The sequence below is a fragment of the Triturus cristatus genome, chromosome 6 (assembly GCF_964204655.1).
Source record: "Triturus cristatus chromosome 6, aTriCri1.1, whole genome shotgun sequence".
Taxonomy (NCBI): Eukaryota; Metazoa; Chordata; class Amphibia; order Caudata; family Salamandridae; genus Triturus; species Triturus cristatus.
Window position 1 is genome coordinate 189,437,494 of NC_140589.1, and position 16,153 is coordinate 189,453,646.

At 45.4% G+C, this 16,153-nt stretch overlaps 1 protein-coding gene across 1 annotated transcript in view; it reads left to right on the forward strand.

Annotated features, from left to right (window-relative positions):
- LOC146816612 (cysteine-rich venom protein LEI1-like) overlaps window positions 1–16,153 on the forward strand; it is a 193,494-nt gene that overhangs the window by 72,142 nt on the left and 105,199 nt on the right. Inside the window, exon 6 of the mRNA XM_085610487.1 lies at window positions 11,761–11,851. Within this exon, the coding sequence (XP_085466613.1) occupies window positions 11,761–11,851 (91 nt within the window). The remainder of the gene's footprint in view (window positions 1–11,760; window positions 11,852–16,153) is intronic.

Below are 16,153 nucleotides of genomic sequence, written 5' to 3' on the forward strand. Positions count from 1 at the left end.
CTGTCTTCCACAGGTCCAGTAGTGGTCTGAAGAGGATGCCTAGGGGTGCTATGTTTATACCTTGCACTAGCACATGGGTGGGGTTGAAGCATGGCCTTCCCTAACAAATAGGTAAAGAAATATCCTACTTTTGCAGCAGTCCCTTTGTGCCTTACTACAAACAATACCACAGTGCACATCTCTACCTAAAACCCAAGATGGTAGAGCTCCTGTGCCCTCCCTTGAGGTGGGGCCAAGGAAATGTGCAAGCTTTCCTTTGTAGTCACTCAAAAACAGTTCTGGTAGCAATTCCCCTCACTCTGATCCTGGTGCCTGACTGCCTCGGGGAACAAGGGAAAGGGCCAGTGTTATCTGCTTGTTACAGGGTAGGACACTTTGAAGATAATTAAGTTCCTGGGCAAGCCTGTATGATTATTCTTTCAGAGGGTCAGAATACATCCCTACACCTAAAGCCTTTGTCTAAGTTCTGAAAGCAAGACCATACCTCATCAAGGAATTATTCAGCTCCAGGGTGACAGTTGGAGACTCATGAAAATTAGCTTTTAGAGGCTTTAGACGGGTAAAAGGTGACTTTTTCAGAGTGCATTTAGTAAAATATTTAGTACAAATATGACTTTATCAATTAATTGGATTTGTAAAAAATATTTGATAAAGTCCTAGAATTAATTTTTTTACCTAGTTCCTAGGTTAAGATAAAAATGGTATTTTTAATATGAGCTCCCAATGAGTTACTACAGGACAGCTAACCCTGCAACAGTAAAAAAAAGAAAAAGCTTTTAAACACCTATATGGAAATTTTGCAGCAAGAAAATTAGAAAGTTTGCAGCATTATTGCATTCAGCCAATAAGTCACCATTTTTATTCAACAAGGAAGCAAATGATGTAAACAAATCCCCGTTAGCCAGGAACCTTTTTACTTTCTGCCGGGAGACCTTTTGTTCGCAGACAAAATGGTCAATATTGCGCTCATCGGGCTCCTTAGCTGATTTCACGACTATTTAACAAATCACAAAATTGTGAATTGCTGGAGGATCTGTTTAGGGCATTGTCACTGTCAGGACATGTTTAGCAATAAACTTTTACATGTCCTACTGAAGAACCGGGCTGATTAAGCCCAGCGGCTCAGGGTACGCCTGAAATCTTCTGAGTTCGCCTTCCAAATTACAGAGACACGGAACACTCTGTCTGGCATAGGAACTTCAATTTATTAGCTGCAGCTAGGTACAGTTGTCCTAGAAGTACATCAGTGGTAGGTTCTCAGGAGACTGCCACTTCAATCCGTGGCTCACAGGGATGTGAGAAACCCTCTTTCCTTCCACAGGCGGCCAAAACTATGGGCCACTCCAAACGCATACTGACTATCAGTATACACATTCACCCTTTTTCCTTCAGCCAACACACAAGCTCCAGTCAGTGCTATCAATTCAGCTGCCTGGGCTGAGTTATGTATACTACGTGCTGTTTCTACAACAGTGTATAAGGTAGTGACTGCATAGGCTGAGGTCGTTTCTCCATTGGGAAGCTTAAAACAAGAACCGTCCACCCATAAGGTCCCATCCGGGTCCGGGAGTGGAGTATCCGTTAAAACAATTCTGCCTCTTGTCTCTTCCTCCGTGCGAGGAAGCAGTCGTGTTGCTCCTGAGTGTCATTTTCTACTGAAATTGGCAGCAATGTTGCCGGGTTCAAGGTATTACATCGCTTAATGTGTATGTGGCTAGCCAAGCGTCAATTCGTACCCCGAAAGGCGTGCACTTGTGAGGTGTTGGGTCTTTGTTCTATTTAGGAGGGTGTCTACTGCATGCGGTACCATGACAATAAGGGTATTATCTAATACCAATCCAGCAGACTGGCGAATGGAAACTGCCGCTGCTGCTGTAGCCCTCAAACAGCTAGGTAATGCCTTGGCCACTGGATCTCACGTGGCCGAAAAATAGGCGCAGGGAAGTTGCTTGTCCCCAAATCGTTGCGTTAAAACTGATCACGCGCAACCTTCTTTCTCATGAACATAGAGTGTGAAAGGCTTACTTTAATCAGGAGTACCTAACACAGGAGCAGAGCACAAGGCAGTACGTAAATCAGTGAAACTTTTCTGACATTCCGCAGTCCATGGAAGTGGGTGCGGTGTATCTTTAAGAGTAAGTGCAAACAAGGGTTTTGCCAGAAGGGAAAAATTGGGGATCCATTGTCTGCAATAAGAGGTAATACCTAAGAAGGCACGCACCTCTTTTTGCGTACATGGAATAGGCATTTGGGCAATTGCTTGGATACGTTCTGGGGTCAATCGCCGTCCCTCCTTTGACAAGAGATGACCTAGGTAGGTAACCTCTTGGCAGAAATATTGCAATTTTGATGGTGAAACCTTGTGGTTACGGTCAGATAAGTGGCGTAACAGTGAAATGGTAGCCTTTTTACAAGTGTCTTCAGAATCTGCTGCAACCAACAGGTCATCCACATATTGAATGAGAGTGGCACCTGGTGGTAAACGCAGAGTATCGAGCTGTGATTTCAATGCTTGACTATAAATGGAGGTGCTCTCGCAATAGCCTTGAGGAGCTCGCTTGAACCGGAAGCTTCGGCCTGCTAAGGAGAAGCCAAAAATATCCCTACTTTCCTCAGCAATGGGAATGCTGAAGAAAGCATTTTTGAGGTCAATGACGGAAAACCAGGAAGCTGAGGCTGGTATCATTGTCCGCAGGCCATTCATATCCGGGACAACAGGGAATTGAGGTACCACTATCTTGTTGACCTCTCTGAGATCAATCACAAAATGATAGACAGGTGGCTTGGTTCGTTTAAAAACAGGCAGAACAGGGCTATTGCATACATTTCCGCTAGTCTCTTCGACCACATCGTTTTGTACCAAATCATGAACTATAGTCAAAAGAGCTTTTTCGCCGTCACTGAAAATGTTATACTGTGTAATGTGAGGGAATTTAGTATTAGGCTTAAGTGTTACAATGTAGGGAGGAATCCGTAGGAGGCCCACATCATTGGGGCCGGTGGCCCAGAGGGTGGCTGGAAGAGATTGTAATTCAGGGGGAAGCTGATCTTTAGACAAGTACATCGGTGAGGTCAATTTCTTACCTAAGGTAAGACGTACACCAGAAGGGGAACAGTGTAATGTCGCATACAACCTCTTCAATAAATCCAAGCCCAACACATTTTCACCACAACCAGTTGTTAAAAGGAGCGGGGCCTCCAATTTGTAAGGACCTATTGAAATGGGCAAAGGGCATGAAACTGGGTTATGAACTGGGGCGCCAGAAAAACCCACAGAAACATTTGTACAGCCAGACAAAGGTGCCCCAGGGAGTTTAGAGTGAATCATAGAGCTCTTGGTTGCACCAGTGTCTAATAGGAATGGCTCTGTAACACCTTGTGCTTCCACATCAACATAAGGCCCGCTTTGGTCCACTGGAACTGATACTACTCTCTTACTTTGTCCATGGCTGTCCTAGCTAGGTTGGGAATTCTGACTCTCATCCTCAGTATAGTAATCACTGTTGTAATAGTTGGTAGACTGAACATTTTGCTGATCGAAATAATTCGTGGAGTTTCCAGGGGGAATGGAACGTTGGTTATTAGGCGGCGTACCTCGTCCTCTGCCTCTTGGTGCTGACTGATAACCACCCTGGCCTCGTGATGCGGGAATACCGCTCATGCGCTGCAACTAAACCAGGCAATTATACTTTAAATGGCCTTCTTCTTTACCGTAAGCGCATTGATTTTGGCCCAGTGGAGGTCAGGGAACGAAAGGCCCAGACCTCTGCAACTGTCTCTGGAATGGTGGAGACGGCTGATATTCATGTTGGGCAGGGCGAGGAGGATAAGCTTGTTGCAAAAGAACTTTTGTTTTCAGCTCTTTGCTCTTTTTATCAAGTTTCTCTCTTTCCTCTTTATCCCTATTTTCATAATACTGAGCAGTAGCCAATATCTGGGCCGAAGAGGAGACCGCCCGCGCACTTTCGGAATTCTTTAATTTATTAGATATTTCCGGAACCAAATTTGACACAAATTTGTCTACAAACAGTCGTTGGCCACCTTCAGTGCTCACAACCTGACCACTATCATCGATGAACGTCTCCTCGAAACGAGTGAAGAAATCAGAGACGCTTTCATCCGCTTTCTGCTTACAAGCTGCTAACTTATCCCAATTAACTCGCAGAGGGGGCATTATACTTTTCAGTAAGGCAATGATCCTAGCTGGGAGTTCTGTAATTAGAGCCTCAGGTTTGGCACCACCCACTTGGAGTCTGTCCGCGGCGAGTATGGGAGCCCAATCACCCCCCAGTTCCCCGACATGGTCCTCCTTCCGAATCCTAGCCCATAACGGTTGTGGAACCACATTACCCATTAGCATGTCTATATCGGCCAAATTCATAATACATGCATTGACAGTTTGGGACAACTCTTTGTAGTACCCAGCAGGATTCTTACGGGGGTCCGGTAAGGACTGCTTAAGGGCCAATACCTCAGATCGTTTCCAAGGAACATGTACCCACACATGTTGAAAGTGAGCAGGTATAAGAGGATTAGCACCCTGAGCTGCAACCTCCTCTCTCCACACTGGGGGAACCTCTCTCATGGGATAGTGTTTTAATTTCCGCCTGACGGAGGAATCGCGTTTTCGCAAGGACCGGCAGGCAAGCATCATTCTAAAAGTGACAAGCGTTCCTACCGCGTCCTCAACCTCTGCGCCCACAATCAGTCCTTTATCAAACTCGGCCTGTACATCGAGCAGGCCCTGAGGGGCTCGTCCCAATCCCATATCCTCCCTCTCTTGACTTAAAATGTTACACATAGTATCAAAAACATATCTCTGCGTTGGTGCCCCCCACTGCCGAAAGGTGACCATAATGTCTTGCACACTATACTGGGGGCCATTCGTGATCCACCGCCGGGCTTGAAGATCTAGCACTTCCCGTTCCTCCGGACCTGGGAGCTGACTACGAGTTTGTCTATGAGGAGGAACAGGGGTCATTTGAAATGTCCCAAAGAGAGGGGACAAAAGGCCAGAAACGGTATCGATCATTCGCCTCCGGGCGGAGGGAGAATTCGTCATTAGGACAGGAGACAGAATATTAGGCGGGGCAGAAGCGGGAGTAACATTTACGAAGGGAGCCGAAGGTAAGGGAGAGCTCGCTAATACCGGCGAAGACTGTGGTGGGGGTGCAGGAACCAATTGAGGAGCGACAGGTGGGACAACAGGCGGAACAGGCGGGGCAGGTGCTAATAATAATGGTGCATTCGCTCCGGGGGCAGGCGGTAATCCAAAAGGTGCATTAGCTCCCTGCGCATAGGGCGGGGGTAATCTCAACAGATGGGACATTAAAGGATCCTTCTCAGGGTCCACATTTTTCTCCATAGGGGAAGTTGGCAACACTGGATAACATTTATCTACCGCCATACGATGTTGCCTATCTGAGACCTCAATCGCATAATCGGTTTCATTATTTTTAAACTGTTGCGCAGCTTGTAAAATAGACATATCCCTCCTATCTCTTTTAGCTTGCTTTATTTCTTTCTGTTTAGCCTCCTTTCGCCATAAGCGGAAAGAGTCAAACATAGCCGGCCGGGCTTTTCGCTTAAACAAAGTGTTCTCCAAATTATCTAAAATATTGAGCTCAAAACTGCCATTCTGCAGCCATCGTAAAACGCCATCTTTCCTAGTATAGCGAACCCATGCCTCATTAAAAGCTATGGGGCCAATACCATGTTTAGAGTATACTTCATAAGTGGGAGTTCCGGCCGGAGGAATTGGACAAGAGTCCTCCAGTCGGGAAGCCCTATCGCGATTACAACAAAACCATCTTCCAAACGTACTGAAACCAGGCATCGCTACCACAATAGTTTCTTTACAAACTTCAAGGGGTTAATTAGTCACTGTATAGTACAAAAAACTGCACTCACCTCTCGGTTTCGGCTTTTGCAAAAGTCGAACAAAGACAAAACAAAGACAAAGGAGTGGCCACTATACTTAACTTAACCAGATGTTTCCGTACGCCAACAGAGGTCCGTCTGATGTCTCGCGATACCAATTACCAAGGGAGCCAAAGTGTGGCCGCAGTCAGGGCAGCAGGTCTTTGCAGCCGTTGGAAGGGAGAAACCACACGTAAAAAACCTTCGTTCCACTTACGACATGCAGGGGTCGATCACGTGGTGCGTGTCCTCCGGAATCTCCTTGTGGGGCTCCTCACGATCCTCGGGCTGGACCCACGACCTCTGAAGCGGCCTCACAGAGGGCACCAAATTGAAGAACCGGGCTGAATAAGCCCAGCGGCGCAGGGTACGCCTGAAATCTTCTGAGTTCGCCTTCCAAATTACAGAGACACGGAACACTCTGTCTGGCATAGGAACTTCAATTTATTAGCTGCAGCTAGGTACAGTTGTCCTAGAAGTACATCAGTGGTAGGTTCTCAGGAGACTGCCACTTCAATCCGTGGCTCACAGTCTTTTGTAGCGCTTGAATCCCCTAAAGCAACAACCCCCTCAATGTGCAATAAAAATACAAACCATCCACAAGAAAACATTCTTTGTACAAGATACAGGATAATGGGTAATAGAAATTCCTTCCCTAAGGTCGTTTTCTCTACCCGACTGTTCTGCTCGATTTTCCCGGCCTTCTTGTGAGGAACCATAATGGAATGTGACTTCAGTCTCTTATCATTCAAGTCTAAGGGTTAGAGTAGTGAATGGAGCCTATTTACTAGGCACTTCGACATGATTCTGTGCTCTTCCCCATAGATCAGGGCTTGCACACATAGCCTAGGGGATAGATTTGTTAGTATTAGGGATAACCTGTCCTGTAGTGAGGGTATTTCATGGAGCTGTGCTGAATTCAGGCCTGGTAGGCCTCAAACGGGAGAGACTCCATCTTTCTTTCTGCTCCGGCAGCTTGGGATGCTTCTAGGTCAAATGTAATGTTTTAGTTATGAGGTGTTATTCGCTTGGAGAGAACCGGTTCAGGCCGGCCCTTATCGAAGGATTGTATTTTTCTTCATGCCGAAGACACTACATCAGGCCGGCCGGCTGGGAACGTGTCCTTGGTACGGGGAGGTACAAGAATTTGGTGGGCGGCAGGTTACGGGCCGGAATTTTCCATGAGGAAACGCACCTCTATATTAGTGAAAGTCTGAGGCAGTTACATGTTCAGTCCGTAGGCGGCATCTAGCCGTTAGCAGTAAAGCTACTACTTATTCCAGGGAAGACAGACGCCATCTTGAAGGCGGAGAAGAACCGAGAGACAGATGCTCTCCTAGCAGAATAGCCAGAGAGGAGAGAGTAGCCGATAAGGAAGAGGTCCCAGTGACTCGGAGAAGGGTGATTCCAGGCGAGCCGAGGCACAGACGAGAATGGAACCTAGATGACCACTGAGTGCAGGCTACATACTACTAAGGTGATGTCGACCCTTTCTTATTAGAGTGTACAACTTAATCTTTCACTTTCCTTTGCAGGTTATGTGTTATATTGTAATGTTATGTGATTGCGTATGTAATGAGTAATAAAGTACCCAGTTTGTAGTGAACCAACATGTGCTGCGTGTTCTTGTATGAGAGGGTAGCCTATTCTTCTAGTCAGCTGCGGCTACATGAACAGATGTTAACCCTGATCAGGTAAGTGGTAACTGAATAAGGGAAAGAGGAGCCCCTCGAACCTGAGAACAGGCTATGCTCGAACTGGCAATCCTTGTGTGATCTGATGAATAGTGAGACTGATTCCCTTTTTGTATGTTATGGTGATCATAGGATGAACTGTCGCATGAGACTGCCGTCTAGGTAGAGAGGTCTGGATTCGTATAGGATCGCGAGGCCGCCACTTGTGATACTGTCGTATGGGCAGAGAGGTCTGGATCCGTGTGGGATCGTGAGGCCACCACTTGTGATACTGTCGTATGGGCAGAGAGGTCTGGATCCGTATGGGATCGCGAGGCCGCCGATTGTGCTGAGACTGCCGTCTGGGTAGAGAGGTCTGGATCCGTGTGGGATCGCGAGGCCGCCACTTGTGATACTGTCGTATGGGCAGAGAGGTTTGGATCCGTATGGGATCGCGAGGCCGCCGATTGTGCTGAGACTGCCGTCTGGGTAGAGAGGTCTGGATTCGTGTGGGATCGCGAGGCCGCCACTTGTGATACTGTCGTATGGGCAGAGAGGTCTGGATCCGTATGGGATCGCGAGGCCGCCGATTGTGCTGAGACTGCCGTCTGGGTAGAGAGGTCTGGATCCGTGTGGGATCGCGAGGCCGCCACTTGTGATACTGTCGTATGGGCAGAGAGGTCTGGATCCGTATGGGATCGCGAGGCCGCCGATTGTGCTGAGACTGCCGTCTGGGTAGAGAGGTCTGGATCCGTGTGGGATCGCGAGGCCGCCACTTGTGATACTGTCGTATGGGCAGAGAGGTCTGGATCCGTATGGGATCGCGAGGCCGCCGATTGTGCTGAGACTGCCGTCTGGGTAGAGAGGTCTGGATTCGTGTGGGATCGCGAGGCCGCCACTTGTGATACTGTCGTATGGGCAGAGAGGTCTGGATCCGTATGGGATCGCGAGGCCGCCGATTGTGCTGAGACTGCCGTCTGGGTAGAGAGGTCTGGATTCGTGTGGGATCGCGAGGCCGCCACTTGTGATACTGTCGTATGGGCAGAGAGGTCTGGATCCGTATGGGATCGCGAGGCCGCCGATTATAAGAGGTCTTAGTATGTATAGTAGGAATCCCCTGTCCTTAGGTGGTAGATATATGTGGTTGCACTATTGTAAATAGGTTCTAGGGAGAGGGTAACGTTCTGGCTGGGTTAGTGAGGCTCTGATGAGAGGGTTCTATCTGATCCGAAAACCCAAGCAGAACACCGACCCTATAGGTCAGGTGGCATAGCCATTCCTTGGTTAAATTAATTTACGACAGGACGTGTTTGCGTGTTGAAGATGGTGATTTGTAAAACAACTGCAGAGGCCGAGAACGGTCACCAAGGGTCAATAGATGGTTATCTCGGGGATTAGTTCCTTCGAGCCGGGTCTCAGAATGGACTTAGCTCAGGGAAACAGGAAAGGTCGTGTAATATGCGCAGAAGTATAGAATTTCAAAGAAACGCTACGAAGGTTGGAGGTGCCTGAGTGAGGGCAACAGCGTAATGGTGTTACTAGGAAAGATGGGGCCGTATTTACATTTCCTCACTACTCTTAAATAATATTCACCCTCCCTTATGGGCACTTAAGGCTATTTAGGGGTGACTTGTTAAAATACATAAGGAGGGTTTGGCCTGTCAGACGGGGTTATTTTGACAAGTCAAATTTGTAATTTATACCTGCACAGTCAGTTTACTCGTGGCCAGCCTTCAAGCATGTTTTGCACTGTGGCTCTACTGGTGCACAATGTGTGCTGCAGCCCACTGGTGACATTTAGCTTACAAGGCCTGGGAACACTTTTTACCCTATTTTAGAGAGTTACAGGTAAGTTAAATATGACAATCAATAAGGAGTATAGCCAGTTTTGTCATGTGTTAGGGATCAGAGCACATTCACTTGGGCCTGGTTAGTATATTCCGGGTTTACAGAGTGAAAAAAAAACACAGCAATAAATTCTACCAAAAATGGGCGTAGGGTGATCAGACAAAAAGGGGCATTTTCTTTACCTAAAATAAGCACTGTTTGGTGGATTGTTGTGTTCTGAGTCTTTTGTGCTCCCCCACCGCCACACTACCTACCTGAGAAGTGTTTGGCTGATAGACCTTGCTACCCTGAAGGTCAAGATCAGAAAGGTGATACTTGACCTAGTTTAGTGACTCATATTAGGGCAGACCTCAACCACCACCATTGTCCTTTGCTGTGCCCTGAAGCAGGCCTCACACTTCCTTTAAAGAAAAGGTGAAAATGAGAGTAGAAAGAAAAGTGTTGGTTACAGCACCTTTATCAGCCTTTTTTTTGCTGTCCAAGAATTTCATCTATTTTAATCAATGAATGAAATTGAACAAATTGCCTCTTTAACTATTTGATGCCTTTGTATGCTAATTCACTTATACCATTTCATGCGTTTAAAAGTCACCTCATAGTGTCAGGCGGTCACGTTGGTTAAACACCTGACCTAATTGGGTGCCGTTGACAATATAACATTGTTTCATGGATGTGTGATGTACAAAATACAGAGATATGTTTCTGCATATTGTATAAAAACGAGCCTGCAGCTCACTTTTGAGCTTTATAATGAACCTGCTGAGTGTGAAATGCTGCATATTTGATTCACAGGGCCGTAGCACCAAATGTGAGCTCTGGTGGTGGTGGCCACAGTTTTGGGCTCATTGGTGTCTTAAGTGCTAAAGAGCTGGGGCAGTGTTATTTTACTAATTTTGGAGCATATCAACAAAGAAAAGTGATAAACATCGCTGAGCGGGTTTAGCATAACGCCGGCTATCGCCGGATTTAATCGCCGAGATATCGCGTTATTTACAACGCATATCTCCACGGCGATATCAAATCCGGCGATAGCGGTGAAATCCGCGCACATCGCTGGAAATCCAGCGATACAACGGAAGCGATAAGGCAAGCCTTGCTAATAGGGAGATGTGGATTCAGCCATAGAATCCACCTCCCATAATATGTATAGCTAAGTCTGCTTTTTAGCTGACGTTAGCTATCAGCGTTATCCGCGGTTAGCGCTGATTCTAACATAGGTATTGCCAGCTTGTTGATAGGGAGTAGTGCTGTAACTCCTTGATTCCCGTGTTGTGTTAGTAGGAAACGCCCACTTTGCATCTCATTAGAGATGCAAAGCGAGGCGTAGGTAAAAAGGCTGCTAACATGCGCGAATGCATGTTAGCACTGCCTTATAAATAGGGCGAATACATTATCTCCGCTTCTTTGGCTTTTTAAGCCAAAAAAGCGGAGATAAGGCCCTTGATAATATGCCCCTTAGAGAGGGATACATCGTTGTTAGTCACAGGAACTTTCAATGTGCAGCTTTTAGCTGGAGATATAACATACTCAATTGACATACCAAAAGTACCACAATTAAAATAACATAGCACGTCACATAAAACAGTCAAAAAAGATAGCAACAAAAAACTGCATTACGACAAAACAAAATCACATTGCAATAATGCAACCCAAAAAAACAGCAGAACAAAAGACAGACCACATTACCAGCACAACCACATGGAATGCAGCAAGGGGCAGATTTGCATATTAGTCATGCAGTGCTGCATTGATGGACAGGGAGAAAGAAGGTCTTCTCTCCTCACTAGCTCTGGCACCCAACCAGACTGCCCATTGCCATTTGCGCACCTTTGCACCACATTGCAACATCTAGCATAGTTTTTGTACTGGAAGGGTATCATTCTGGTAAAAGATACTATGCTAGCACAAACATTGCAACTTTCCCAACAAATAAAAACAACAAACAACAAAAAGAAAATCTTACGCTGGAAAGTAAATCCCAAATAAACATGTTGCATTAGTTGACATAATCCCAGCACAAAATGTTAGGAAGTCTGCATATCCTAAATGTGCAGAAACATTCTTGTCACACATTATCAACTTCTATAATATGGTGGAAATAGGTGTTTGGAGAAAACGCTTCCTTACTAATGGCAGGGAAAAATGTTTTGTTATCCGGCCATGTTTGACAACTGCAATCCACAGAAATGTTCTACCACTACTGAGGAAATTGGCACTGTTAAAATTAAGCAGCTCTCATAAATTTGGATCCAAAACTTGTACCTTATCAGTTTTGTATTTAGCTTAAAAGTTATATTTGTTATATATCTTGTTACTTTAGAAATGGAATCCTGAAGCAGCAAAAACAGCTGCACGTTCGGCGACTGGCTGCAAACAGGAACACAGCGAGAGTGATGAGAGAGTGATTAAAGGTAAATTAAGCAACTTTTCGATTACAAGCGTCTAATCTGGCTCTTTTTTGACACCGACAATGTGAACCATGCCATAATTTGCTTTTCAATACAGTAATCCATATTTGTTAAGTGCAAACATATCACCCCTTAAGGTTTCAAGGTGCCTGGGGGCCATTGGGGACATTAAGTGAGCTATTGCCCAGAGTCACATGATGCTGTGCTGACCTACCGCCAGGGAATGAACCATGAGTCCCAGGCTCCAGAGTCAGCTGCTCTGGCCGCTGCGCCACACCTCTCAACATTATGCGACAGAGGTTGCATAATGTTGCTCATTCAGCTTGTGCCCGGAAGGCAACTATTCTTGATGGCCATTAGAAGTGGGGCATAGAAGACATTATTCCCAGGGTCTCAATCTTTTCACGGCCCCCTGCTAGTGCAGCAAAATGTATCTATTGATCTGGAACAAGCCTGTCCTCTAACATGGAGCTGCTGTGTTTCCTCTTTCCTTGAAAAATTATTATTTTGATCCCAGCATCAAGTGCTTCTATTACTAGTGGTCCCACAAAGAAATACTTGACAGGTGTCTTCCAAAAATTTGGGAAAGAAACAATTGATGGACGGAATGCTGGACAATGCAAATATTCACCCCCAGTCACAAGGATCTGGGTTAAATCCATCATTCTTTTGCTCACCATACCACCCCATTTTGGATCTAGCCACATGGAAATCAGTCTTGACCTTGTTCCTTGTGGGAACAGTCCAGTCCGAACTGCCAAGCGAGGTCCTTCCTGGACGGGTATGCCCAGACGTGGGTCCCGTGCTCACTACACCACTGGATTCAAGCAAGCCTGGCTGATGAAGGGTGATGCCTTGAAACCGGTCCCAGGATGCTTGTTTCCAGTCCAGGGAGGACCTGGCTTGGCAGTTCAGACTGGACTGTTCCCACAAGGATCAGCGTCAAGACTGATTTGCATATGGCTGGGTCCAAACTGGGGTGGTGTGGTGAGCAAAAGAATGATGGATTAAACCCAGATCTTTGTGACTGGGGGTGAATGTTTGCATTGTCCAGCATTCCATCCATCAATTGTTTCTTTTGCATATGTCGCCCTAAGTGAGAAGGGTATGCCCAGATGTGGGTCCAGTGCTCACTAAACCATTGGATTTAAGCTAGCCTGGCTGATAAAGTGTGATGCCCTGAAACCGGTCCCAGGATGCTTGTTTCCGGTCCAGGGAGGACCTGGCTTGGCAGTTCGGGCTGGACTGTTTCCACAAGGAACAGGGTCAAGACTGATTTGCATATGGCTGGGTCCAAACTGGGGTGGTGTGGTGAGCAAAAGAATGATGGATTAAACCCAGATCTTTGTGATTGGGGGTGAATGTTTGCATTGTCCAGCATTCCGTCCATCAATTGTTTCTTTTACATAACTTTGAGACATAGCTGCTCTTTTTAGGGAGTTAGGTAAACATATAAAATATAAATGTGGAGTCATTAAAACTTTTCAGTCTTTTGAAGCAAACTCTAGGCTTTTTATTAAACAATGTAACATTAAGCAGTTTATCTCTTAAGACCATACAATAAACACATCTGAAATTTCATCTTTCTGTGCACCAGTGACCGCTTACTGAATTGGTACCACGTATGGTGCATACTATGGTAAAAAAGAAAACGTACCCTGCCCTGTACCCTGACCATTGGGTTGTGTCGCCATGACGTGGCATAATCGACTGAACCCAACTCAAGTATCTCCATGAGTCATGGCTCCTCTTGTGCAGCAGGCTTATCAATGCTCATCAGTATACGTTTAGTCCTTATAGAACCCTGAATTGATTTATAATTGATCCAGTATTAAATTGATGGATAACTGTGTGCTACCTGTAAACTGTATTGATTTTGAAATTCGAGGACAGTAATATCAGTGAATTAAAATTTATAGACATAAAAACATGTTAGAAAGGATAGAGAAGGTCATATTAGAGAAATGTATTATTAAATGTGGAAATCTGTACAAAAATCTAATCATTATTGCTTGCAATTTTCCCATCATTTTGCACAATATTTCGAAAAGAATTATGCAATTTTGCATAGCAAACCTCAATGAGAAATTGTGCACGCCAGAAAGACCATATTAGTTTGCTTGTGAAACACAACTGGAAGCCCTGGCAGAACTTAATTTTTTGACTCAGCCTTAGGAAGTATTTTCTGTAGACGCATGATTAGCTATAATTTTTTCAGGAGATTGAGAGTGGCACCATGGTCCGCAGATGTGAGAGACTCACTGCATTCGACTTATGGTGTATTTTACTACAGTGCCAAGAGGCAGTGGGGCCCAGTTTCCACCTTTTTATTAGGAACCATGGTACCTTTGCAATGCCATTGCTTTTTATCCTCTCCATTTATGAAGACTATTAAGACAATTCTCTTCTAAGGATACAATGGGTGCTATTTATTACAAGTCAAATATAGTAATATGAATCAGAAATCGAAAAATTCAAGTTGAAGTTTAGCAATGCCATTTCCCTAAAATATTTCAGAAAATTCAAATTGTCAGACTATGGACCATTGTACTCGTAATAAGGCCCCAAAGGTGCTCTGTCGCACTAGGAGGAAAGAAGAGTTATGAGAAATTGTGTTCTTGGTTGAATGGGAGGCGACCCCTGCTCAAGAAGCAGCTACAATCCCAGTAAAGAACTGCAAAAGTCACTAAATTAAGCAGTGCTTAACCCTTGACACAAAAAGCAATCAGGCTTAATTTAGAGACTATGTGTAAAGGGTTGATTGTGACACACAAACAGTAAAAAGTGAAAATACACCACAAGAAAAACCCTGCACCAATTCAGAAAAATTGAGTAAATTTTAATAGATTATTTGACACCAGAGATATAAAAATCCAATTGAAAGAACCAAAGTCATAAACTTATTTTTGCAAAAAAACAATACTTAAAAGTTCAAAGTTCCAACCACAGATATCTGGTTGCCCGAGACCTGGTCAAATATTAAAAAATACGGAAAAAGTGGATTGAGCCCAGTCGGGGTTTTCCATCAGACTTATATGAGGTTTTGAAGAAAAGGTTCTGAGAAGGTAGAGTTCAGGAGGGCAAGGCTGCAGCGGGGTCTGAGGAGGGAGAGGTATTGTCGGAGAGCCACTGGACAAATCCGTAGTGAAGATTTCAACGTTCTGATTTGGTCACTCTTTTGGAAGTCAAAAATCTTCAGTGGGATGAAGCTGGAGGATGTGGCCAACAACAGTTCAGCAGGGTGGATGCCCCTTTGCCAAGTGACTGCTTAACAGGATTTTCTGCTACATAGAAGAACGTAGTGGGAGCTACACCGATGTCAGGCTGCGCAGAGATGTCTCTCGAGCAGATCCAGGAGCGGATTGGTCACGATCTTTCCTCTGTTCTCAGAGCAGTTTTTAGCTAATAATTCACATGTTTTGGATTTTGGCTATCTGGTCATATTTAACACCACAACCAAGGGTCCAGGACTGGAGGGGTACCACTTGGGGGTTCAGGACTCACCCAGGCTGGGTCCAGGTGCATGTTAGAGATGGTGGGAGCCTGTAATGTCCCTGTGGCTCTGAATAGAAGACCAGCAAACATGCCCCTGAACTGCCCCTGGGAGTCCTGGGTTCAACTGGGTTCAACTGATGATACAGGGTTTGAGCAGCAGGGCTGGCCTCTGGGGGTTCTGAAGAACCAGAACCTTTTGGGCCTGGCGGCGCAGGGTACGCCCAAAGTCTCCGGAGTTCACCTGCTTCGCTACACAGAGACATGGGACACTCTGTCGGCGTTAGAAGATCAGATTTATTTAGCTGCAGCTAGTACAGTTATCCTAGAAGTACACAGAGTAGGTTCTCAGGAGACTGCCACTTCACTTTGTGACGCATCAGGTTAAATACTATACAATGATACAATTATTAACGAAATACACTCCCAGAGCAAATAAGAAAGAGACAATAAGGAAAGTTGGAAAACAAGGCGGAACCAATAGGAAAGGTTTGAAAACAGAAATATCAGATGACTCGAAGAGACCTCTCCTCCAACTGTGTTTGTCACCCCACCCTCAAGCTAATACATTAACAGACTCATAACTAACTTGCAGGTGGCGAGATACGTTTGTGTGTATTGGAGGACAGTCGTGAAACAAGAGAATGCTAGCAGGAGACAGTGAAGGCCAGTCGATAAGATAAGGTCAGGAAAGAATAGTGTGAGCCAACATATAGTTGAGACAGGAATTAGAAAAGCCAGAGAGGGATTAGTGTACTCGGCTAGTTCTAACACCAGCTTTGCAAATAGAGGCCGAGGACGTATTTCAACACC